Genomic DNA, 20,174 nt, shown 5'->3' with positions numbered 1-20,174 from the left:
GTAGTTTCAGGTGCTGCACATCTCGTATCTTCACACCATAGACAATTGCCTTCAGATGACCCCAAAGATAAAAGTCTAAGGGGGTCGGATCGGGAGACCTTGGGGGCCATTCAACTGGCCCACGACGACCAATCCACTTTCCAGGAAACTGTTCATCTAGGAATGCTCGGACCTGGCACCCATAATGTGGTGGTGCACCATCTTGCTGGAAAAACTCAGGGAACGTGCCAACTTCAGTGCATAAAGAGGGAAACACATCATCATGTAGCAATTTCAAATATCCAGTGGTCTTGAGGTTTCCATTGATGAAGAATGGACCCACTATCGTTGTACCCCATATACCACACCAAACCATCACTTTTGTTGTTCCAACAGTCTTGGAGGGATCCATCCAATGTGGGTTAGTGTCAGACCAATAGCGGTGGTTTTGTTTGTTAACTTCACCATTCACATAAAAGTTTGCCTCATCACTGAACAAAATCTTCTGCGTGAACTGAGGGTCCTGTTCCAATTTTTGTTTTGCCCATTCGGCAAATTCTGTGCGCCGATCTGGGTCATCCTTGTTGAGATGCTGCAGTAGCTGGAGTTTGTAAGGGTGCCATTTGTGAGTAGCTAATATCTGCCGAAAGGATGTTCAACTAATGCCACTCTCCAGTGACATGCGGTGAGTGCTACGCTGTGGGCTCTTGCTGAATGAAGCTAGGACAGCCACTGATGTTTCTTCATTAGTGACAGTTTTCTTGCGTCCACATTTTGGCAAATCCAACACTGAACCAGTTTCACGAAACTTAGCAAGCAGTTTGCTGACTGTAGCATGGGAGATGGGTGGTCTCGTAGGGTGTCTTGCATTGAAATCTGCTGCAATGACCCGGTTACTGCGTTCACCAGATATCAACACAATTTCGATCCGCTCGAAGAGGATTTCGTGTTAACCTCTTCGACATGTCAATGGTTGTGAACAAAGAGAAACTTGTAAATAACTCATGAAAGAATAAAGTTACGTTGAAACCAAACACACCATTGTTTTTCTTGTGACATTACCAATAAGTTTGATGTGTCACATGGCCCTCTTCCTATTGAAAAAACAAAAGTTGTATCCAAGATGGCCGACTTCTAAATGGCCACCACGGTCACCACCCATCTTGAGGAGTTTGCCCCCTCACACAGGACTTTAATATCACCAACCATTCCCATTTTATTACGCTGTAACCATATAAATGACCCACCCTGTACAGTTTAAGGATGCTTCTCGAGCAGTGGCTGACTGCTGTGTGTTCCTTCCTGCAGTAAAACCTGCTCCACTAGAGATCAAACCAGTGCCAGAATGGGATGAGCCAAGCACACCTGTCCGCTCACCTGTGACACGGTCGTTCGCTCGAGAGTAAGTACCTAAGACGTTCCTCAGCTTTTCTATAGTTCAGTGTTTGGCTAACAAATAAGGGCATGCTCACACAGCTCTTTGCAGCAAGATCATTGTCCCAGAAGACACACCGTCCCTCGCTCCCTGTTAAGAACCTTAAACATACTGCATGTGTATAGCAGCTAATGTTAAGTCTGGATTGTCCTTGTCTTTTTACTCTCTGCCACAACATGCAGTGAAAGTTTATTTTTCTTTTGGTGTGAACGTGCCCTTTTGTAGTAGATCCAGTTAACTAAAGATGTAGGCACTAATACTTCATGCTTTACTGTAGTCACTCTGTGACCAAAGTAGCACTGCTCATAAAACAGGATTCTGTATTATACTGAATTAAGTTTGTTGGCTTATCTGAGACGAGGTTTATTTGTGTGCTTTCGTGCTGTAGGGACTCTTCTGGCTGCAGTGGGTTTGGGCTGTTATGTCTGTATTATATTTTGTGCTCACCAGAGACTGTAATTTCTGGGAAGTCAGTGTGTAAACATTGTGAATGCTGCTTAGTCCTTCTAGGTTTCCAATGCCAACAAGACCCCCGTCAGTGCATAGCACGGCCTCCAGCACTGACTCCGAGGACTCTACTGAACCGAATTACGTAGCCATGAACCCTAATATGTCCACAGATGAAGCAGTATGTAACACACAACTATACTCTGATACAGAGATTACTTTTCTCCTTTCTTTTTCTATTCACAGATAATCAAAGCTGATAATCTGATAAATGTCTTCCTTTTTTTGTGGTGTCTGCAATCAGTTTCATCTCGTTTAAATTAAATCTGCAAACACACAAATAAACACAGCAGAAGCTTTAGTTTGAGGCAGACAGTTTGGAGGATCATACACCATGCAACTTGCAATTTTGAGCTGTAATTGCTTACTGAAACTATTAAGAAATCCCATTTCCAGTGCTCTTCTCCCTAAGCCACACATTAGTGCGGACAAATTACTGGCTGCTGCAGATGGACTCCTCGCCACTTCAACCCGTTTCTTTGCAGTTCTGCTTTTGCCCTGCTGCTCTGCTTTCTTTATGCTCCTTCTTTCTCTTCATTTACTTTTCAGGTTTTGTCTTAAATCGGAATATTGGCTATTAAGTAATGAAGTTAATGTGTCTCATTTAAAATTGACTGCTCTTTCTGAAGAATGATACTATTATATGAGCTGACTTTTCTACCTACGGGGATACTTTCTCTTACACTTTGGGTAATCGATTCAGTTTTCCTTTTTTTTTTCCTTTCTTTTTTTTGCTGTTAATTTTTTTAAACTTTCTTCCAACGTTTGCTTTACTATCACCTGCTGACCTCCTGAACTTTTATCAGTCTTGTTAATTTCTTGCTTTCTCCCTAGTTTCTCATTTCTCTACCATCGTCATCCTTATTCCTGCATTTTGTTCTTAACCACCTGCTGTTTTCTCCTCCTTTTTTCTTTCATCCTTTGCAACTTTCTTCTTACTGTGTAGAGAGGAGTCCTTCTACTGCACAGTCCCCATCACCCCTGTAAAGAGGGAGGTGGAGGAACTTGACACCATAGAGGAGGTGAGCAGGGTTGCCAGGTTAGACGTGCATAGCCCGCCCTGTCATTTTTGGGTGCTATTGTGAGATGAGAAAGTACGAAGACTTTGCTGTGCAAAAACCACCTACAAGCCGTGGCTTGAATATAAAGGTTGCAGTGAATTTTCAGACGTTATCTACCATCACTTTCCTTACAGTTAGAATTTCTTAGTTTTGTGTCACCATCCTAATTCGAATTAATCTCTCCATCGTACCTGTATTTCATAATTAACACTAATTACAGGCCCAAGTTGTTGTCACTATGCCTAAAGTAGAAATTTTCTTTGTTTTAAAGGTTTGAAACTATTATTAGTAATGGGACAAATTACGTGAAAAGATGGTCACTGATTGAATATGTTCATTCCTCTACAATTGCAGTCTTTTTAAAAAATACATATATTTTGGGGGCTTTTTTGCCTCTATTTTGACAGCCTTGCAGGAAAGAGTAAATAGTAAATTGAGGGAGAGTGAGCGGCCGCAAGGCATATGAGCACCTGCTCACCCAGTGAGGTAAACTGGAGCCCAACAGTTGCACTTTTTATGACGAGTTTTTGTAACCCTACGTGCACAATCACCCTCTAAAGATAGATTAGGGCTCTCAGACCTGAACCCATTTGCATGAATATTTTAGACATTATGACAACACATTGGTGCATTTGAGTATGAGCTGTGTTGTTTCTCTGTGACTCTGCTATCAATTAAAAAATAAAATAAAAATAAATCCCTTTTCTGACTTACGCAGATCACGAAGCTCGCTCCGCCCATGAATGCTGACGGTGGGAGTAGCCCTATGGTAAAACCAAAGGGAGACAAGCAGGTAGAATACCTGGACTTGGATCTCGATTCCGGCAAGTCTACCCCACCTAGGAAGGTAGGAATTTACCAGCGCCCATACTCCAAACCACACGTTCTAAATCAGAGGAAATTTATGGCCAAACTTTTAAGACTGACCTCATCTCTCCTCAGATGAAAAGCAACGGAACTGGCATCACAGCATCAGACGAGCGTGTCGACTATGTAGTTGTGGACCAGCAACGAACACAGGCCCTTAAGAGCACCCGGGAGGCCTGGAGCGATGGCCGCCAATTGACAGAGACAGACACCCCTTCCAAAGGACCCAAGTGACCCTGTTGTCCCAACAACACAACCCCACCACCCAACCCACTCTAAACTACCAAAACGCCACAGCTTCCACACTAATGCTGGTTCTGGTTTTCGCTTTGGGACGATCCAGCTGTCTCGTTCCAACCTAACAAGATCCCTAGTGTGTAAGAGCCAGTGGAGCGTCATAGCCACTCAACGTTGTTTAGTTTACACTGCTGTCGGGCTTAAAGGAGCGCTGTGTGTACAGCTGTAGAAAGGGGCGTGGTCCAGGAATAAGCTGTATGCAGTTTGAGAGCATGAGGAAAGACTGGACTTGTTTGCAGGATTTGACCTGAGCAGACTCACCAACTTTGAACATTCACTGCCTTCTTTCCGGATTAGTTATGTCGTCGTTCACCTTTCAGCGGCCTGTGGGCTGATCCAGAGTTAACATTTCCTAAAAATTGTAATGCTGTTTGATGTCGTTTTGGAGTGCAAGTGAGAACACTTTATAACATGATCACAGCTCTGTCAGCGCAACACTAAACGTTAGCATAGCACGTTAACGGTGTTGTGTTTTTGTTTTGTGTTTTTGTTTTCCTGCTGTTTGAGCAGGGTGAAGTTACCATGGACACTGTTAGCAGCTCAGGAAACTGACCCCGAACTGTGTCTAAGGCGAACTTCAAACTGGAAAGCCAGTACGACAAAATTTCAGAGAAGCATTACTTTAGATTTTTCTTCCACTTGCGTAGGCACCTGTACTAAAATTCAAGCTTCGGATTCACTTGAGGTTTTTAATCCACTGAACATGATTCGATTTCCATTTATTCAGTAAGTGGAGATGCTTCGATCTGTTGTAATGGAAGTGCAAAGACTGTACAATAGTGTTATGTATATAAACAGGAAAAGTGTCCTTTATTTGTATGGAATATCCAGCATGTTTGACTCTAAGGTATATGGATTCTGCAGGGTAGAATCCCGTACCTGACTCGATGGTATCAGCACTTGTGATAAATGAATGAATTACTGTGAGTTTTTAAAAGAACGTGACAGGTTTTCTCTAAGTTATGCAAAGGTATCAAAGCGAGAGAGAGAGAAAGAGAGAGAGAAAAATCAGGTACTCTTTATGAATGCATATTAATGCAACTTTCCATTTCTAATTTATTTCTCGAGTTATTGTATCAGGTGGATGTCTTGTCCATTTTTTTTCCTTTTTTTTTTTTTTAGCTCAGTATTGATTGATATGGAGGAACATTTGCTAAAGTCTGCTAAAATGCTTCGTTTGACAAGCGGTCAATTAGTTTCACAGGTTCATTTCTCCTTTCTCTTCCTCATTTCTCTCTCCACTTAGGTTTAATTTATTTTAAATTGAACTGGCATACAGTTTTGGGAAATTGACTGCCTCGTGCAGTCAACTTGATGCATATTTTAGAGACGGAAAGTCTTTGCCTACATACATCCCTGCTTTACTTGACTTGACTGTCGGCTCTCCCGCAGAAATCCCAAGCATGTGCTACCACGTGATTAAAAACAAAAACAAAAAAAACAACTCATAGCTGTACATATTTTGCCATCAATTAGATTTAACATGTATCGTTTGAAAGATGTGCCTACTAAGTCATCTTCCTCCTACTTCACTCTTTCCTTTATTGCAGTCTCTTCGTGAAATGGACTGCAAAGCTGATAATGCTTTATCTTTTTTAATGAATCTCAAGAGAAATGTACATTTTAAAAGTGGACTAAATAAAATCCAGCCTCAAACCCATCTACAAGTGACCCGCTTGTTTTCTGGAGTTTCTTTTTATGTTCTTTGCACTTCTTTCTGTAATTTTTCCAGTCGTAGAATATTAAAAGAAATCATTTCTCTTACTTAACCTGTGACCTACATATATTCTCTCCAGTTATGCCCTCCAAGTATGTTTAATCATTGGGATTTTTGATAAGGAAACAACACCACCGAGGCAGGCCTCGGTCATCTGAAACGGACACATCTCAAAACTGTCAAAACATTTTCTATCCAGTTGTGACAGTTGAAGACTTTTGAACTACTTTAAAACATAAGTAAAGCTAATCGTACATGGCAGCTGTAAAACATTTGGACTAATAAAAATTACATTCAGAGCAGAGCACTACAACTTCCTTAATTCTTTGTGGCATAAATCCACCAAAGTGCTAGAATCACTCCTCAGTTCCTGCACGTCCATGATGTCAATCTCCCGTTCCACCACGAGGTGCTCTACTGGATTGACATCTGATGACTGTGGAGGCCGTTTGAGTACAGAGAGCTCGCTGTCGTCTTCAAGAACCAGTTGTGACGCTTCTTGTGACCAACAAGGCTTTTCCGAGAACTGCAGCTCACTGGGTATTGTCTCCTTTTCAGACCATTCTCTTTAAACCAAAAACATGGTTGTGTGGGGAAAATCTGTCTGACACCAACATCTGTGGCATCCTTAAATGACCTAAACTATATATAGATATAATAATTGTATGACAGAGTCAAGTTTCATATCACTTGTGCATCTTTGATTTGTGGACTGCTAAAACATTTAAACCACAACTGAGAGACTTAGTGACATAGTAACTGAGAGATTCTGTTTATTCATGGAAAACCTTGGTTTAAAACTCATAAAGATGTTTAACTAAGACAGGGAACCGGCATCCTAATTGTAATCCAGGTTTTATAATCTGCTTTAAAGGATAATTAAGTCCATTTGCACTCTCGTTCTTACTATTCTCACTTTTCACTGCAGTGTTTTTAAGCCACAGAGGTTTGACAGTATTATAAGGTATAGCCTCAAATCAAGTTCTTACACAAGCTCCTACAAAGGGAGCGGGACGTAATTAAGAGCAAAAGTCACCGCTGAAACAAAATTTAAGGAATACCCCTGTTTTTATTTTATCTGTGCTGACCACTAGATGGAGCTGTTGTTTGAAAGACTACATGGCGGCTCTTCTTTGCCTTCATGCTTTCCCTCAGTCCACACCCCTCCAGTGCAGTCTCTTCCCCTGATCTCCTGTTTGAGGCTCTGCAGTGCTGTGGCAGCCAAAATTACATAAACAGCTGCTTCACCGTGAGCTTCACAGGCTGTGCTGCTGCTCCCCTGTGCTCCTACAGAGGCCCCCAATAGACCCCATGTAATAACAATGATCATTTTAAATATACACTACAGTATATATACAGAGCAAATTCAATGTTGTTTACCCGAAATGTTCTGCCTACTGAGGTGCATCTTTAGCAGGATTTCAAAAACATAAAAATAAACCTTTTACCTTGTCATTTATTGTACTAAACAAGATTTGAAGCACTACATTTCTGCTAAACTGTGTGCAGCAGCTACAATCCTTAAAATGAATAAAAAGAGGGGTGATTAGACTTTGAAATGTAGGCTCTCATAAAAGGTCCAGAGACGATCACAGATTCCTGTTGATTTCAGGAATTGTTCCCTCCTTTTTCTTTTATTTGTGGAATAAATGTGGGTAGCAACAGCGCCTTGAATTAAGGCAGCTTACTAAATCAACGAGAGCGATGTGATCATAAATTACAAAAAAAGCAAACAGCTCGTTTGCATCAGAGCAGGTGTGCGTGAGCGTCCATGCATTTGGAGTTTAAAGTGTTATCCATGCGAGATCAGCCCCATGCTAGCCTTTATACTGATATATGTACCTGTTTTCTCTCTCTACTTAATAAGACATGTACCAGCTCTGACAACTACTTCTGTTGGCTAATTATTTAGATTTATAGATTCAGTGCAGGGCTCCAGTTTATTAAAATCCAGCATATGGGCTGATTGGCATCACGGTCACGCCTAATCCCATAAATCTGTAGTAGACATTGTGAAATATAATTCATCATATAGAAATCTGTCCTTCATGATCCATTTTAATCACTGTGCAAATAACCCAATTAAAGCAAATGTCACTGTCACGTTGGCATATATTAAAAATGTTTGTAAGACATGCAGCAGATTGTCTAATGTTGCCATCAGGTAGCGTCACACACGGTGGATTTTTTTTCTTCCCATCCTGAATTTCCACGTCACGCTGTCAGATGCGGCTCGTGGGATGACGGGTTAGCGTATAACATTTGACAGGTTTCTGGCTCATTTTCTCTTTAATGATTGCTACTTTTTCTGTGCTCGTGTGAGTGGTTGGCTCGCATGCTTGATGAGTGAGAACTAGATTACCGATAATGTCATCATCTAGGCTCAAGTTTATTTTCACCTTATGCTCGGTTGCAGGGACCTGAGAAAACACCACACCCTCCGAGATTCCCCACAAGCACACAAATTACTTATTTAAAAGCTGTAATTTGCTGCTTTGTCACTTCTTCTCCTTCTGAACCAACCATTGCACACGTGCAGGTAATAAGGCTGTTCTCCCGGTCTGTGGTAATGAATGAAATCCCAGGCAGCAAAGTGTCATGTCTAAACTCAAAAACCATATCAGCATTCCCCCCCCCCCCCCAAAAAAACCAACTTAGATCTCGTTAAACAAACACAGGAGTGATAGAATCTGAGAGCGCATCGAGGATTTTTATCCTTTATCCAGCTAAAAGCTTCAAGCTGTTTCTCTGTGAGAAAAGCATCTTAATCACTTTGTGTGGGTGATAGTGACGGAATGTTTAACATTAAAATACAACTTGAGCCCGAGCGTTTGTTTGCACGTACGCCTCTACCTACCTACACCGCTGTGGCTTTGTGATAGTGCAGCCTGGGGAGCCTCTATGCAGCATCTTTGGCTCTCTGTGTGAGTAATGGGGCAAGGAAAGAGTCTCTGGCTTCTTAACGGGGCCCAAAGAATAATTATGAGGCGAGCTGAGAGGCTGCTCCCAGGCAGCGGGGAGCTGTGTGAGCTTTATTGGGTCGGGCCTGTTGACTTGGACCTCTGCCTGAACTGATGTGAGCAGTCTCTGAGGTGGCCTGAGGTGCTGCCTCGTGGGGCTTGTTACAGAGGTACACAGGGACAGCTGCGGTGTGTTTTTGGTCTAAACGTGGGTGAGAGCGATGGCAGAGTAACACGATCATTTCCAGACCAATCCGGGGAACTGTGTAGTTGCTTGTGAACATGCCGTAAGGGTGGAGATTTTAATGAGAAAGTGCGGTGATGCTCTTGTCAACAAAAACCAAACAACTCGCGTGGCTAATTAACACCATTAGTATGAGTGAAAAGTCAGCACTCGAGACTTCAGTAGATTATGCAGATGCAGGTCATATTAATGGGGAACACACTACAAGCCTTGAAAATAAACATTCCTCTAGAGACATGTTTAACCTAGTAGCTGTTATTGGGCTGCAGTGCAATTAACTGATGGCACAGTGGCAGCTGCACATGTCCTCTGCTGGTTAATCATGGAGCTAGAGAGCAGCCATTACCAGAACTGTGCAAGGAATGCAGGAGAGACACAGATGCTATAGATCACGAGGTATTGTGCAAATGTCTTGAGCCACTATTTATTTCTTTATATGTTGCTTGGAAAATGGGAAATTGGTATGACCAACTTTATTCTTCAACACAGCCTGAACTCTTTTAGGCTTACTTTCTTCTTAATTCTTTAAGTAGTCTTCAGGAATCGTTCTCCAGGCTTCTTGAATGACATTCAAAGCTCTTCTTTGGATGTTCGCTGTCTTTCGTTCTGTTTTCTCAAGATGATCCCACACCCCTTGAAGTCCCAGCTCTGGGGACGCTGATCCATGACTGATAGTGTTCCATTGTATGTTTTTCTATCCAGGTATGCTTTTACTGCATTGTCTTGCTGAAAAATGAAGCGACTGCCAATCACATGCTTAGCAGATAGTATGTGATGGTGGATCAAAATCTGATGGTACTTTTCCGTGTTCATAACTCCATCCTGAAGTTTGGATTAGTCACTTTACAAGACCTGCTGCCACTGATTTTCAGTGAGGTTCTTGTTATTTTGGCAAAACTCAGCCTTTTCTCTCTGTTTCCAGTCCTTAGGAGTGGCTTCTTGACAGCCACCCTTCCACTGAGAACATTTCTGATGAGGCTTCAGTGAACAGTAGATCAATTGAAGGGCCATGTCTCAGCTCCTGTGTCAGATCTTTGCTGTTTTTCTATTTCTTAAGATCATGACTTTCAAATACTGTTCATCAGCTGCAGATTTTTAGGCCTGTCACGTTTGTCCTCCACTTGTCCAGTTTCCCACTGTACACTACGCTGACATGTGCCAAGATTTCAGCTAATAGCTCTTTGGGAATCACATTGTTGGTAAAAAAAAAAGAGAGAGAGAGAGAGAGAAAGACAGAAAGAAAGAAAGAAATACAATGCTATGCTTGTCGAACTGTGTTATCTTTAGTATTTTTCATAGACTCAACTAATGAAATTTGAACACATGATGTGTTTTAGTGAAAGGATGCTAGTAAGAAAGTGCTGGGAGACCATTTAAAATGGGTTCTTTCCTAAGTTGCCTGTCATGCATATACTAGACAGCACAGGTTCATCCCTTGAGTAAGGAGCCTTTTTTATGTTAGACTGATTCAGAGGTCACTCTGAAAATGGTGATGCAGGACATGGGGGTATCAGACACACTGCACCAACTACACATGCATCCTTCTTGCAGACAATAAGTGGAGCTAAAAAAAGCAGAATAACAGGGACAACTGCTCATACATGGCATCCACAGCTGTTCGTGCCCACAAGCCGATAAAGTCATGGCCTGCAACTTACAATTACACAAATGTCGTAAGCTATTATACTGCATTAGATTTAACCAGTCTGTAATTTACTAGTCTGTATTCCATGACCAGTAATTGTATTGGCCTTATACTGGCTCACATAGCTGGATCAGGTCTGTGTTACAATGTGTCAATCTTCTCAATTTAATTCCCACATTAAATATGTAACTGAATGGCAGCTGCAATTCAATAAATAAGGCAAATAGCATGGTGTTACCCTGACACCCCAGTACAACTTTCATGTTATAGTGAGTGTAGCTTACTTGACTCATCAACAAGATCAATTTACTGAATGGATGAGGCTAAGGAGATTCATCCAGCTGCTAACTGTCTTCTCCCCAAAGCATCCCCTGCTACCTTTTCATAAGCTCCCCTACTGGCCCACCCCAGGAATACCTATGAAAACGCTTTGGTTCACAGCAGCTTCCTTATTATTGTAACAGCTCTTAGTTGCTGGATAGTTTTTAAACTAGAAGTATGCTTTCATACTGAGGAAATTTTAATTCCTCCATTTACAGACAGCAGGTTAAAGACTTCGATTAAGGATCTGATGTAGGTGCTCATTATCTGAAGTTTTAAATCGCTGAGAAGAGGCTACTGTCATTTTAAGGATTTTAAGGCTTTACTCAACAGGATATATGCTTTCTTTAATGCTTGCAGAAGCAATAAGAAGTAAAAATTCAATCAATGCAATCTGAAAGGACTGAATCAACCATTAATTTTATCTCAACCTAATCATGACGCCCTGGGGTTTTGTGAAGCACGGCTGGATAAAAGACGAGCTCAAAGGCAGTTGCCCTCTGCTCCAGCTGGTCTACTGTGGAGGAGGAAAAAGGTTTTTGTCGCAGGTTGTGGCTCTGTGGGGGCCCCGCAGATCAGAGAGCAGGAGCCTCCAAGCCTACCCTACCTCTGCGGCTACAGGAACAAAGCCTTTGCTGCAGGCAGGGGGAGTCTTTCGTCGTCCTTGTTTACATTTCTTGGAACCAGCGATGAGGTGTCCTCGTGCCTTTGAAGGAGCTCCGAAAATCCAGGACTCGTGCACCAGCCTCACCATCCCCAACTGCACATCTTCCCAGTCCGTCATTTGCAGTGAGAACCATGACAATTCATGATTTGTTTTGAAATGCATGCCTAAGTATTATGACCACATGATAGTCTGTTGGTCTGTCCCACATATTGAGACAATGTCCCACATTTTGACTGGCTCTGCAGGATGTGCGCTTTTCTAAAGTCAACCTCATGTGAAGAAAACAGGGAAGGCTTTTTGCTCTATTCAAGTGGAGGTTATCCTTTCTAATGCTATAGCCAACAAGGAAAGAAGTCACCAGGAAGTTACAGGCTTTGCAGATTTTGGTGAACATGATGGAAACTACCGCAAAGAAAACAAAGTCGCACTTTATCCTGAGAAATGCAGGTTTTCGTCTCCTTGCATAGAATTATTCACACGAATGAAAATATAGCGTGAATTTGAAGGGATGATAAAATTGCTATATTACTCAAAAAACGTACGATGACCTATGGATGCATCTCTGCTGAACTCCAAACAGACAGCTGAAATAACAGTGACATAAAAGAGAATACAGGAGCGTATGAAGACGATCACATGAGACCATAAGAACAAACTTCAGCTTCCCCTCATCCTTATTGTATTTACTTAGCTATAGTGCAGGAAAAGTTGCTTTCAAAGATCATTCATTTGACCTTAACGTGCTAAATGTAAATCTGGTAACCTGCACAGTTTATTATATTTTATTTTTAAGTTGGATATGAAAATATCTTATACTTAAAAATACTTATACTTCTCATACTACCTCCCAGCATTGCTAACATGTCTAAGAGAACATAGTAACCGCCCACAGTTATAGTGCATTATAAATCAAACCTTCAATATGTGATTCGAATGCAGTATTACGATTTTTATGCACTTTCCTCATTTTCAGAGGTTCAAAATTAATGGGACAGCTGACTCACATCCAGTTTTAATTTCAGGTGAGGCCTGCTCGCTTTGTTATCAAACGTAGCGTGTTGAATTTGTATTTTATATCTTTTCCACTGTCATTTTAAAGTAGTTTTGAATATGAGACGTTAGTGCAAGTGAGGGAGGTGATTATAAAGCTCAGAGAGACAACAAAAGCTTTAGAAGTGGCCAAAACAACAACCTGCTAAATAATGAATGCACTGACCAGCTCAGCAACACCAAACAGTTAGAAAGACCACAGAAGACAACTGAAGTTCACGATGACACAATTATTTCCACAGTTCACAACGTCTGACCAAGTCAAGAACACTCTCAAGGCGGCAGCTGTATCACTGTCAAAGTCAGCAATTAAGTCTTGGGTAGACGTCATAATGAAGACAGTTCTGCAAATAAAAAATTCCACTTAATAGACTCAAAAGATTCATTATTATTCATTATCCACCGTTGATAAGCATTTTTTTTGTGTGTGTGTGTCTACATTTTGTTAGATTTTTTTGCTTTACAAAGTTAGGAAATTAATGCTGAGCTCAAACCTGCATGTTGCAAATAAATGACTGATTCCTCTCTGGTATCAGATTGTGGTGGCTCCGTTACCCAAAGCCATCATATCTGTGCTGGTATTGTGAACAAAAGCAAAAAAACCCAAACAAAACAAAACAAAACCAAATGTTGGATCAGCGCATCCCTCTTAGTAACAGTAGGCATGTTCTCAACATGGTTTTCATTTCTTTTGGCAAATTTTACACTGTTGGCAGTTTGTTTACTTCACTTTCTACTCTGCCAGTATTTCTGTGTGACTGTTGGGTGAACTCAACTCCAGCTTACCTGTCTCCCAGAATGAAAATCCCGAATCTTGGATGTACTTTTAATTAAATGCATCTCATTACAGTGCTTCCTGGCAGGCCTGTATTTAGCCATCTATAGCTCTGCTTATCACACGTGTCATACTCCCTCATCTTCCAGTCCTGGCAGCCGATCCGTCTTTCCCCTTACCCTCAGCCCGCTCCCTCCACATCTATGTGTCCACTTTTCTTTGTCTCAGTGTCTCCCCAGCTTTTCCTCTTTTGTCTACAATTCAAACCTCTAATCACATTATGGCTCGAGCCAATGCTGGAGTGAATCTAAAACAAGCCACAACATACCATCAGTGCTCGCCTAGCCCAGCTACACTACTCTTTTGTGTTATGCCCAGACAAAATCAATTTCTTCTCCTTGTCCAACTCTTAAGTCAGCCATCCAGCAATATCCTCTTGACACTTCCTTTCCAAAAGCACCATTGTAGAATTTATAGAGGCGGATAGGTGCTATAAAAAAAAAAACACCAGCGGTTTAACAAAATAAAGAGCAAGACAGACAATCTGAAACCTACAAAAAAAAGAAAGAAAGTTTAGTAGAGGTTATTTTTTTGTACATCTGCCTTCAGCTTGGTGCTGCAGCCTCGTTAGTGCGTATAAAGATTGCACTGCACATGTAGAAGGAAGCATGTTTTCTATTTATGTCCTCTTTATTTCTCCAGATCAAAGCAGCCCTCTCCTCCCCTGTCGAGTTCCAATCACTCAGCAACAACTTGGCCTCACCTGCCTACCCGTGCCCCGTCTTTGGCATTATACTCTGGATCCTACTTCCTGGCCAGAGGCCAGAAGATTAAAAAAGAAAAAAGAAAAATTGAGTGATTTTCTTCGCTTTTGTTTTTTCTAACGCTCTCTTCTTTTCTCCTTGCTCTCTCACTCTCACCAAAGCTGGCTCTAATCAGATTTAGCAAAGGCTTGAGGATTGGAGTTTTTGTGTTTGTCTGCAATGTCATCAGCACAGATGTGGAGCGGTAAGACTATTACAGTATTGGAAAGAGTGATAATTGTATTTAGGGAGCAGTATTCGATGGGGAGTCATAGTTTTGCGTGTGATTTGCGTTTCACTTCATTTATTGCACATTGGCAGTGCTCCATTAACTAAGCTGATGATTATTATGTTAGCAAGGATATAACTGCACATTTCTATTTTCCACATACTAACTTTGCGCTGCATAATGAGGTACTATTAATTTTTAATAGCTTAAGGAGTTTGCCTGAAGACGATGCTAAATTTATCCCTTCTGATAATGTACTGTTGTGCTGAGGCTAACAACCCTCCCTCCAGCACCACAGGACTGACTGTTGCCCAACAGTTGAGTGATTTATGAAAAAGATTTTGTTACCATTCCCCTCCAACTCCAGTAAAAGGGTATTCAGCTCTGCATACCAAAATATCAATCTTTGATTACACAGATGACTGATGATGGCATTTTTATTTATTTATTTTTTGCCTGCAGAGGACTTGCTGTTGGAGTTGCATTGACTCAAATATAGATCGGCTCCCTGAGTCTGGTCTTGGAAATATCTGGTCATGTTTCTGTCTCTGTCTTCACTTTTTGTTTTGTGGTGTGTCAGCTGTTCATCTGCGGGGTGGTTGTCTTACACAGCATCTTGGAGCTCGTCACTCTGACAGGGTGTCAGCGGGGTTTGTTTCCCACAATTGTCAGGAAATATCCAAGTTGGGGGGATATATTAAGTGAAAAGCCGTTTCCGAAATATATTTTAACTCGAAGTATCGTAAAACCTTGTTGTGAATGACACTCCAACCTTGATGTGCCCTAACTCTTTTTATTTTTTGGGAAACATAATGCGATCCATCACCGCTGAGGACACTGTTATGTCTTAATACCTTTTATCCTACTTATGCAGGTAATATCAGTTATTGTGAGAAGGCTGTAAGAAGCTTAGCTCCTTGAAAGATGTGATCTGTAATAGGCTGGATGCTGTGCTGTGTGGCAGCATCCCACCACTTTTTTATTTCATACATTGAACCATCAGTGCTGTGATTAGGTAATTTTGTATCATTTTGTATCATAGCAGGTCCTGTTGAAAAGCGGGCGCCTTATCAGATATGTGTCGCCCGGAGTGTTTTTAACAGGGCTGTGCTGGTGAGGGACACTGAGACAGGAAACACAGCTCAGTGCGCCTGGCCTCTGTTTTCCTGCTGAAAACAGCTATCCATCTGTGTAATAGGCCTTGTCAAAAGTTTACCGAGAATCAGCAATTCACTTTGAGACCATCCTGCATTTGCCATGGAAGGCGACTCTGATAAGCTGTAAAAGCCCATTGAAGCAGTGAGCAGGCTTTGATGCCGTGTGATATCTTGGCAGTTGCTGTCCTCTTCTCATTCACCTTCCATTGTAAAGCCTTTAAATCCTTCACTGTGCACCGTTTGTGTGGTATCAGTGCACATTCTTCTTTGTAAGCGCCTTATTTGATATTTACAAGTCAGAGATGCAGTAATAGCTTAATTATTAGCTAGCCTCTGCTCACAGTCGAAATAAGTTGCTACCTCATTGAGCAGCTTCACGTATCCAGTTTCAGTCATTATTTTGCCCCCCATAAGAGTATTATTATCCACCTTTTTGAATTCAGATATTGATCTTGTTCACAGCTGAGTTGCCAAGATATTCACATATTTTCAGCTTTCTCTTGCATTTATACTAGCACCAACATAATCCACTGTTTTATTAAGAGTAACACTTAAAATCAATTTTGGAGTAGATTCGATTTCCTCCTGTAGATCCAGACCTTTTGTATATAAAACAAACACTCCTTTATACACTTGAACATCACCTTAGCTAACGTATTAGTTAGATAGTAGATAGACTACTGAGTCCTACTGTACAGTCAAGAGGGCGTCCTGGGCTTTATAGCTTTCATCAGCTTTCTTTTCTTTTCATGGTCAATGCAATGTCCACAAGGAAGCTAAAAATCTAATTATTTCTTTAATATGACATTCTTAAATTAATCTTATTAGGATTTCACAGTTTTAACCAACCAATGAAACAAAAGTTTCATTCAGTGTCCTTCGTAGTGGATGGCAGGACTTACTAACTCCCTTTTTCAACCAGTGGCTCCACTTCAGAAAGCAGAGGGCCGAGTGAGGCAAAAAGGATTTTACTCCAAATTGTAGAAGGGGAGTCAGACTTTATCTGTCAGGGGATGAGGTGGAGGAAGGACAGACGTGAGAGCTCAGAGGAGGACACACCAGCTTTCGACTGTCCATTATGGGTAAAAAAAAAAGGTGTAACCTAGGGTTAGGCATTACAATGTGCAGAGGGAGAAATAAGGGCCTTTTCAAATAATTGCAATTTGGTTGAAAGAGTTTTTGACATGAAACACGAAAGCAGGCAACATTAAAACATTAATTAGGCAACCGTGTTTTTGAAAATGTCAAAGCATACGGACCACAGGGAGGTGCTCGTCTCTGAAGACGTGCTTAAAACTGAAACATTTTTCAGTACATTTGTGTACACGGCATGACTCGGATACACGAGGATCCAGATGTACTGGGTGCTTAATTCAATAAGCTGAGAGAGATACTTCAATACTAGGCAGTCTATCAAAGAAACAAATGATCTTGATCTTGTCTCTGGTAAGGGGAGAAGGATAATGCCCTCTGGAATATGCAGAATTGTCCAAGGTGGTGTCAGACTTATTGCTATCAGGGGATTATGTGGAGGGCGGCCAGACATTAGAGGAGCAGGAAGGTGAAAGCTCAGAGGAGGCTAGACCAGCTTTTGATGAGCTGGGACAAAATGACAGCACCCACCGTCCATTATGGATAAGAAGAAATGTGTAATGTAGCACTCTGAAGGTTTTTCATTACATCGTGTAAGGTAGGCCTCTTTAGTACACAGCAGAAAGTTTGATAACTATTTACTCAGTTGATTTATTTAGTTAATATTTGCTAAAAGTGCATTAAGCTGGATCTCTTCTTTCTTCTTTTATTCACTTTCAACCCTACTGAAACAAGGCTAAAAGGGTTTTTAACATGAAACACAAAACAGGACCTTGCTGATCACAAACACCAAGACTGGTTACATTAAATTTCAACCAGGTTGAAGTCTGGACTGATTGTTGCAGCAGGCTATTGCAGCACCTTGATTATTTTAGTTTTTCAGGCTTTCTGTTGCAGATTAACTGCTTGAGATCATGGTGCTGTTGCATGACACACTTTCGGCCACGCTTTAGCTGTAGGACAGATGGCCTCTTGAGTCGCTGTGTGAGATCCATGTGTTGATATGCTGTGTTTGGTTTTCTCCTAATTGGTACTGTACATTATGGGCAAGTATGTAAACTTTGGTCTTGTCTGTCCAAAGGACATTGTTCCAGACGTCTCGTGGTTTGGTCAAATGCTGCTTTGCAAGGCTAGGCTGTGCTGACATGTTTATTTTAGAGAGATAAGACTTTCTCCTGCTAACCCTTCTAAACAAGCCATACAACAAGCCAGTCTTTTTCTAATTTTACTGTTATGAATTTTAACATTTAATCGTAACATTAGCATGCTAACTGAGAGCTGTAGAGTCTGAGATGTACCTCTTGGGTTTCTAGTAGTTTCTCTGACCATTGCACGCTCTGACCTTGGGGTGAATTTGCCAGAATGTCCACTATTGGCAATTGTGGCTTTTTTTAAACACACACCTGAACGCACCAGACTAGCATCTGACAAAATTTCTGCTTTTATAGAGGTGCTCACACACTGATGAGCACTAAATCAAGTATATTTGATTAGAGCACCTGGCTGCTACCTGCCCTCCTAATAATCCTGTGGGAGCAGTAATGGTGTACTTGGTACTTCTGAAAAGGACATATTTTCCTTCATGATGCTGCTGCTGCAGCGGCCGCCTTTGAATTCTTGAAAATTGTCTCACACACGTCTATTTATAAAACGTCAAAATGTATTAAGCTGTCATAAATTCAGCTCAGATTGGTCAAAAATTTGTTTTTCATGCCTCCTTAAGGGTGTGTTGTGTTTGGAACAAGCTGAACTCTGATCTTTACAAGTTCACTGCTAGTTCATATGAAGCAATAAATAATTTAGCTAACGTGGACTAATATCAGCTGTGCTGCTACTAATCTTTCAGACTGTTTTACCAGCAGAGAAGAAGTTTATGTCTGACATCTTGGACAGTCTTCAGTTTGTAAGCCAATGGAAACTGGAAAATGCAAGTTTAATGGTTTGATTAGAGATGATTGTTCTTGGTAATTGGAGCTTGTGCCTGGAAATGCTCGAGAAGCAAACAGCCCCGTGCGTGAAAGCAAATATATATATATATATGTATATGTATATATATATATATATATATATATATGTGTATATATATATGTATCACCAACCATTCCCATGTTATTGCCGTGTATCCATATAAATGGCCCACCCTGTATATGAATAACCTTAGTGAACATAACTCCATGGAAACTGAAGCGCAATGAAACTAATCTCATCAAAAAGTGTTCTTGTTCTTCAACTGTACATGAATTACACTATGACCTGTTACACATTACAATAACATTATGTACATTATGTAAATTAGCTTACATGCTTAATTAGCGCGGCTATTATAAGGTCACTCTACCTGCTAGCGACAAGACCAATAGCCTAGCATGAACACGTTGGGGCTATGATGTTAATTTAAACTCATTACTTTGAAATATCTCAGACTGGACACCTCAGTTTGCACGTTAAACGTTAAAGTTCATGACTGTACAATTAGAAAGACACTGAACAAGAATGGCTTGTTTGGAAGGTTGTCAGGAGAAAGTCTCTTTTCTGTCATAAGATGCACAACATAGCTTAAGTTTACAAAGTTGCGTTTGGTGAAATCACAAGATGTCTCATGCCAACACCCCATACCAACTTTCAAGGACAGAGGTGAATTCGTTTTGTTTTGCAGCCACAGGATCTGGACACCTTGCAGTCATTAAGATGACCATAAACTCATCGATATACAAAAATATCCTAGAGTCAAATGTGAGGCCATCGCTCTGATAATTAAATCTTGGCCCAAACTGGATCAAGCAACAGATCAATGATCCAAAACACAGCAGCAAATCTACAACAGAATGGCTGAAAAATTAAAGAGTCCAGGTGCTGCAAATGCCCAATCAAAGTCCAGATGTCAGCAACAGGGGAAGCTTTATGTTAACATATTATCAAAATGCACATATGAATATGAAATGTGACCTTTATAGAGACAGCTGGCACCATACTTGATAGAAAATGTGAAATGGCTAATGCAGCCTTGTTAGGCTAAAATAACTATACCTAGTTATTGTCAATTTTAGTTAGTCAAAATATAAAACTATTAAAAATACAATCAAATTCTAATTCTATTCAAATTCATTATTTTATTATCATAATTTCTTTGTGTTGTTATTAAATTTCAGTAAGTAAGTAAAAATTATATAAAATTTAATGTCTCTTTTACATCCCCAACATAACTAATGTATATTAACAAAAGAGTGCGCACTCAGAAAGTTAATTGTTAAGGTCATAACATGAGCGGTTGTGTGGTGAATGTACATTCACAGTAAAATGCATTAAAAAAAAACAAACTGTAATTGACTCTATTGATTTTTCTAAACTTGACAAAGTAAGAAAAACCA

At 40.7% G+C, this 20,174-nt stretch overlaps 1 protein-coding gene across 4 annotated transcripts in view; it reads left to right on the top strand.

Annotated features, from left to right (window-relative positions):
• gab1 (GRB2-associated binding protein 1) overlaps nucleotides 1-5,806 on the top strand; it is a 59,630-nt gene extending 53,824 nt beyond the window's left edge. For 2 of the 4 annotated variants that reach the window (XM_084931622.1, XM_084931624.1), the window contains 4 exons: nucleotides 1,288-1,381; nucleotides 1,916-2,042; nucleotides 3,701-3,829; nucleotides 3,925-5,806. In XM_084931622.1, coding sequence (XP_084787748.1) covers nucleotides 1,288-1,381; nucleotides 1,916-2,042; nucleotides 3,701-3,829; nucleotides 3,925-4,083 — 509 coding nt within the window. In that variant the 3' untranslated portion in view covers nucleotides 4,084-5,806. Of the gene's footprint in view, nucleotides 1-1,287; nucleotides 1,382-1,915; nucleotides 2,043-2,867; nucleotides 2,944-3,700; nucleotides 3,830-3,924 lie in introns of those variants that run through there. The other 2 variants (XM_084931623.1, XM_084931625.1) reach the window with 2 other exon arrangements.
• The last annotated feature ends 14,368 nt before the right edge of the window (nucleotides 5,807-20,174 follow it).

Source organism: Perissodus microlepis, chromosome 6 (assembly GCF_051167445.1).
Source record: "Perissodus microlepis isolate ML-2025 ecotype Zambia chromosome 6, ASM5116744v1, whole genome shotgun sequence".
Classification (NCBI taxonomy): domain Eukaryota; kingdom Metazoa; phylum Chordata; class Actinopteri; order Cichliformes; family Cichlidae; genus Perissodus; species Perissodus microlepis.
This window is presented reverse-complemented; position numbering and strand designations above follow the sequence as displayed.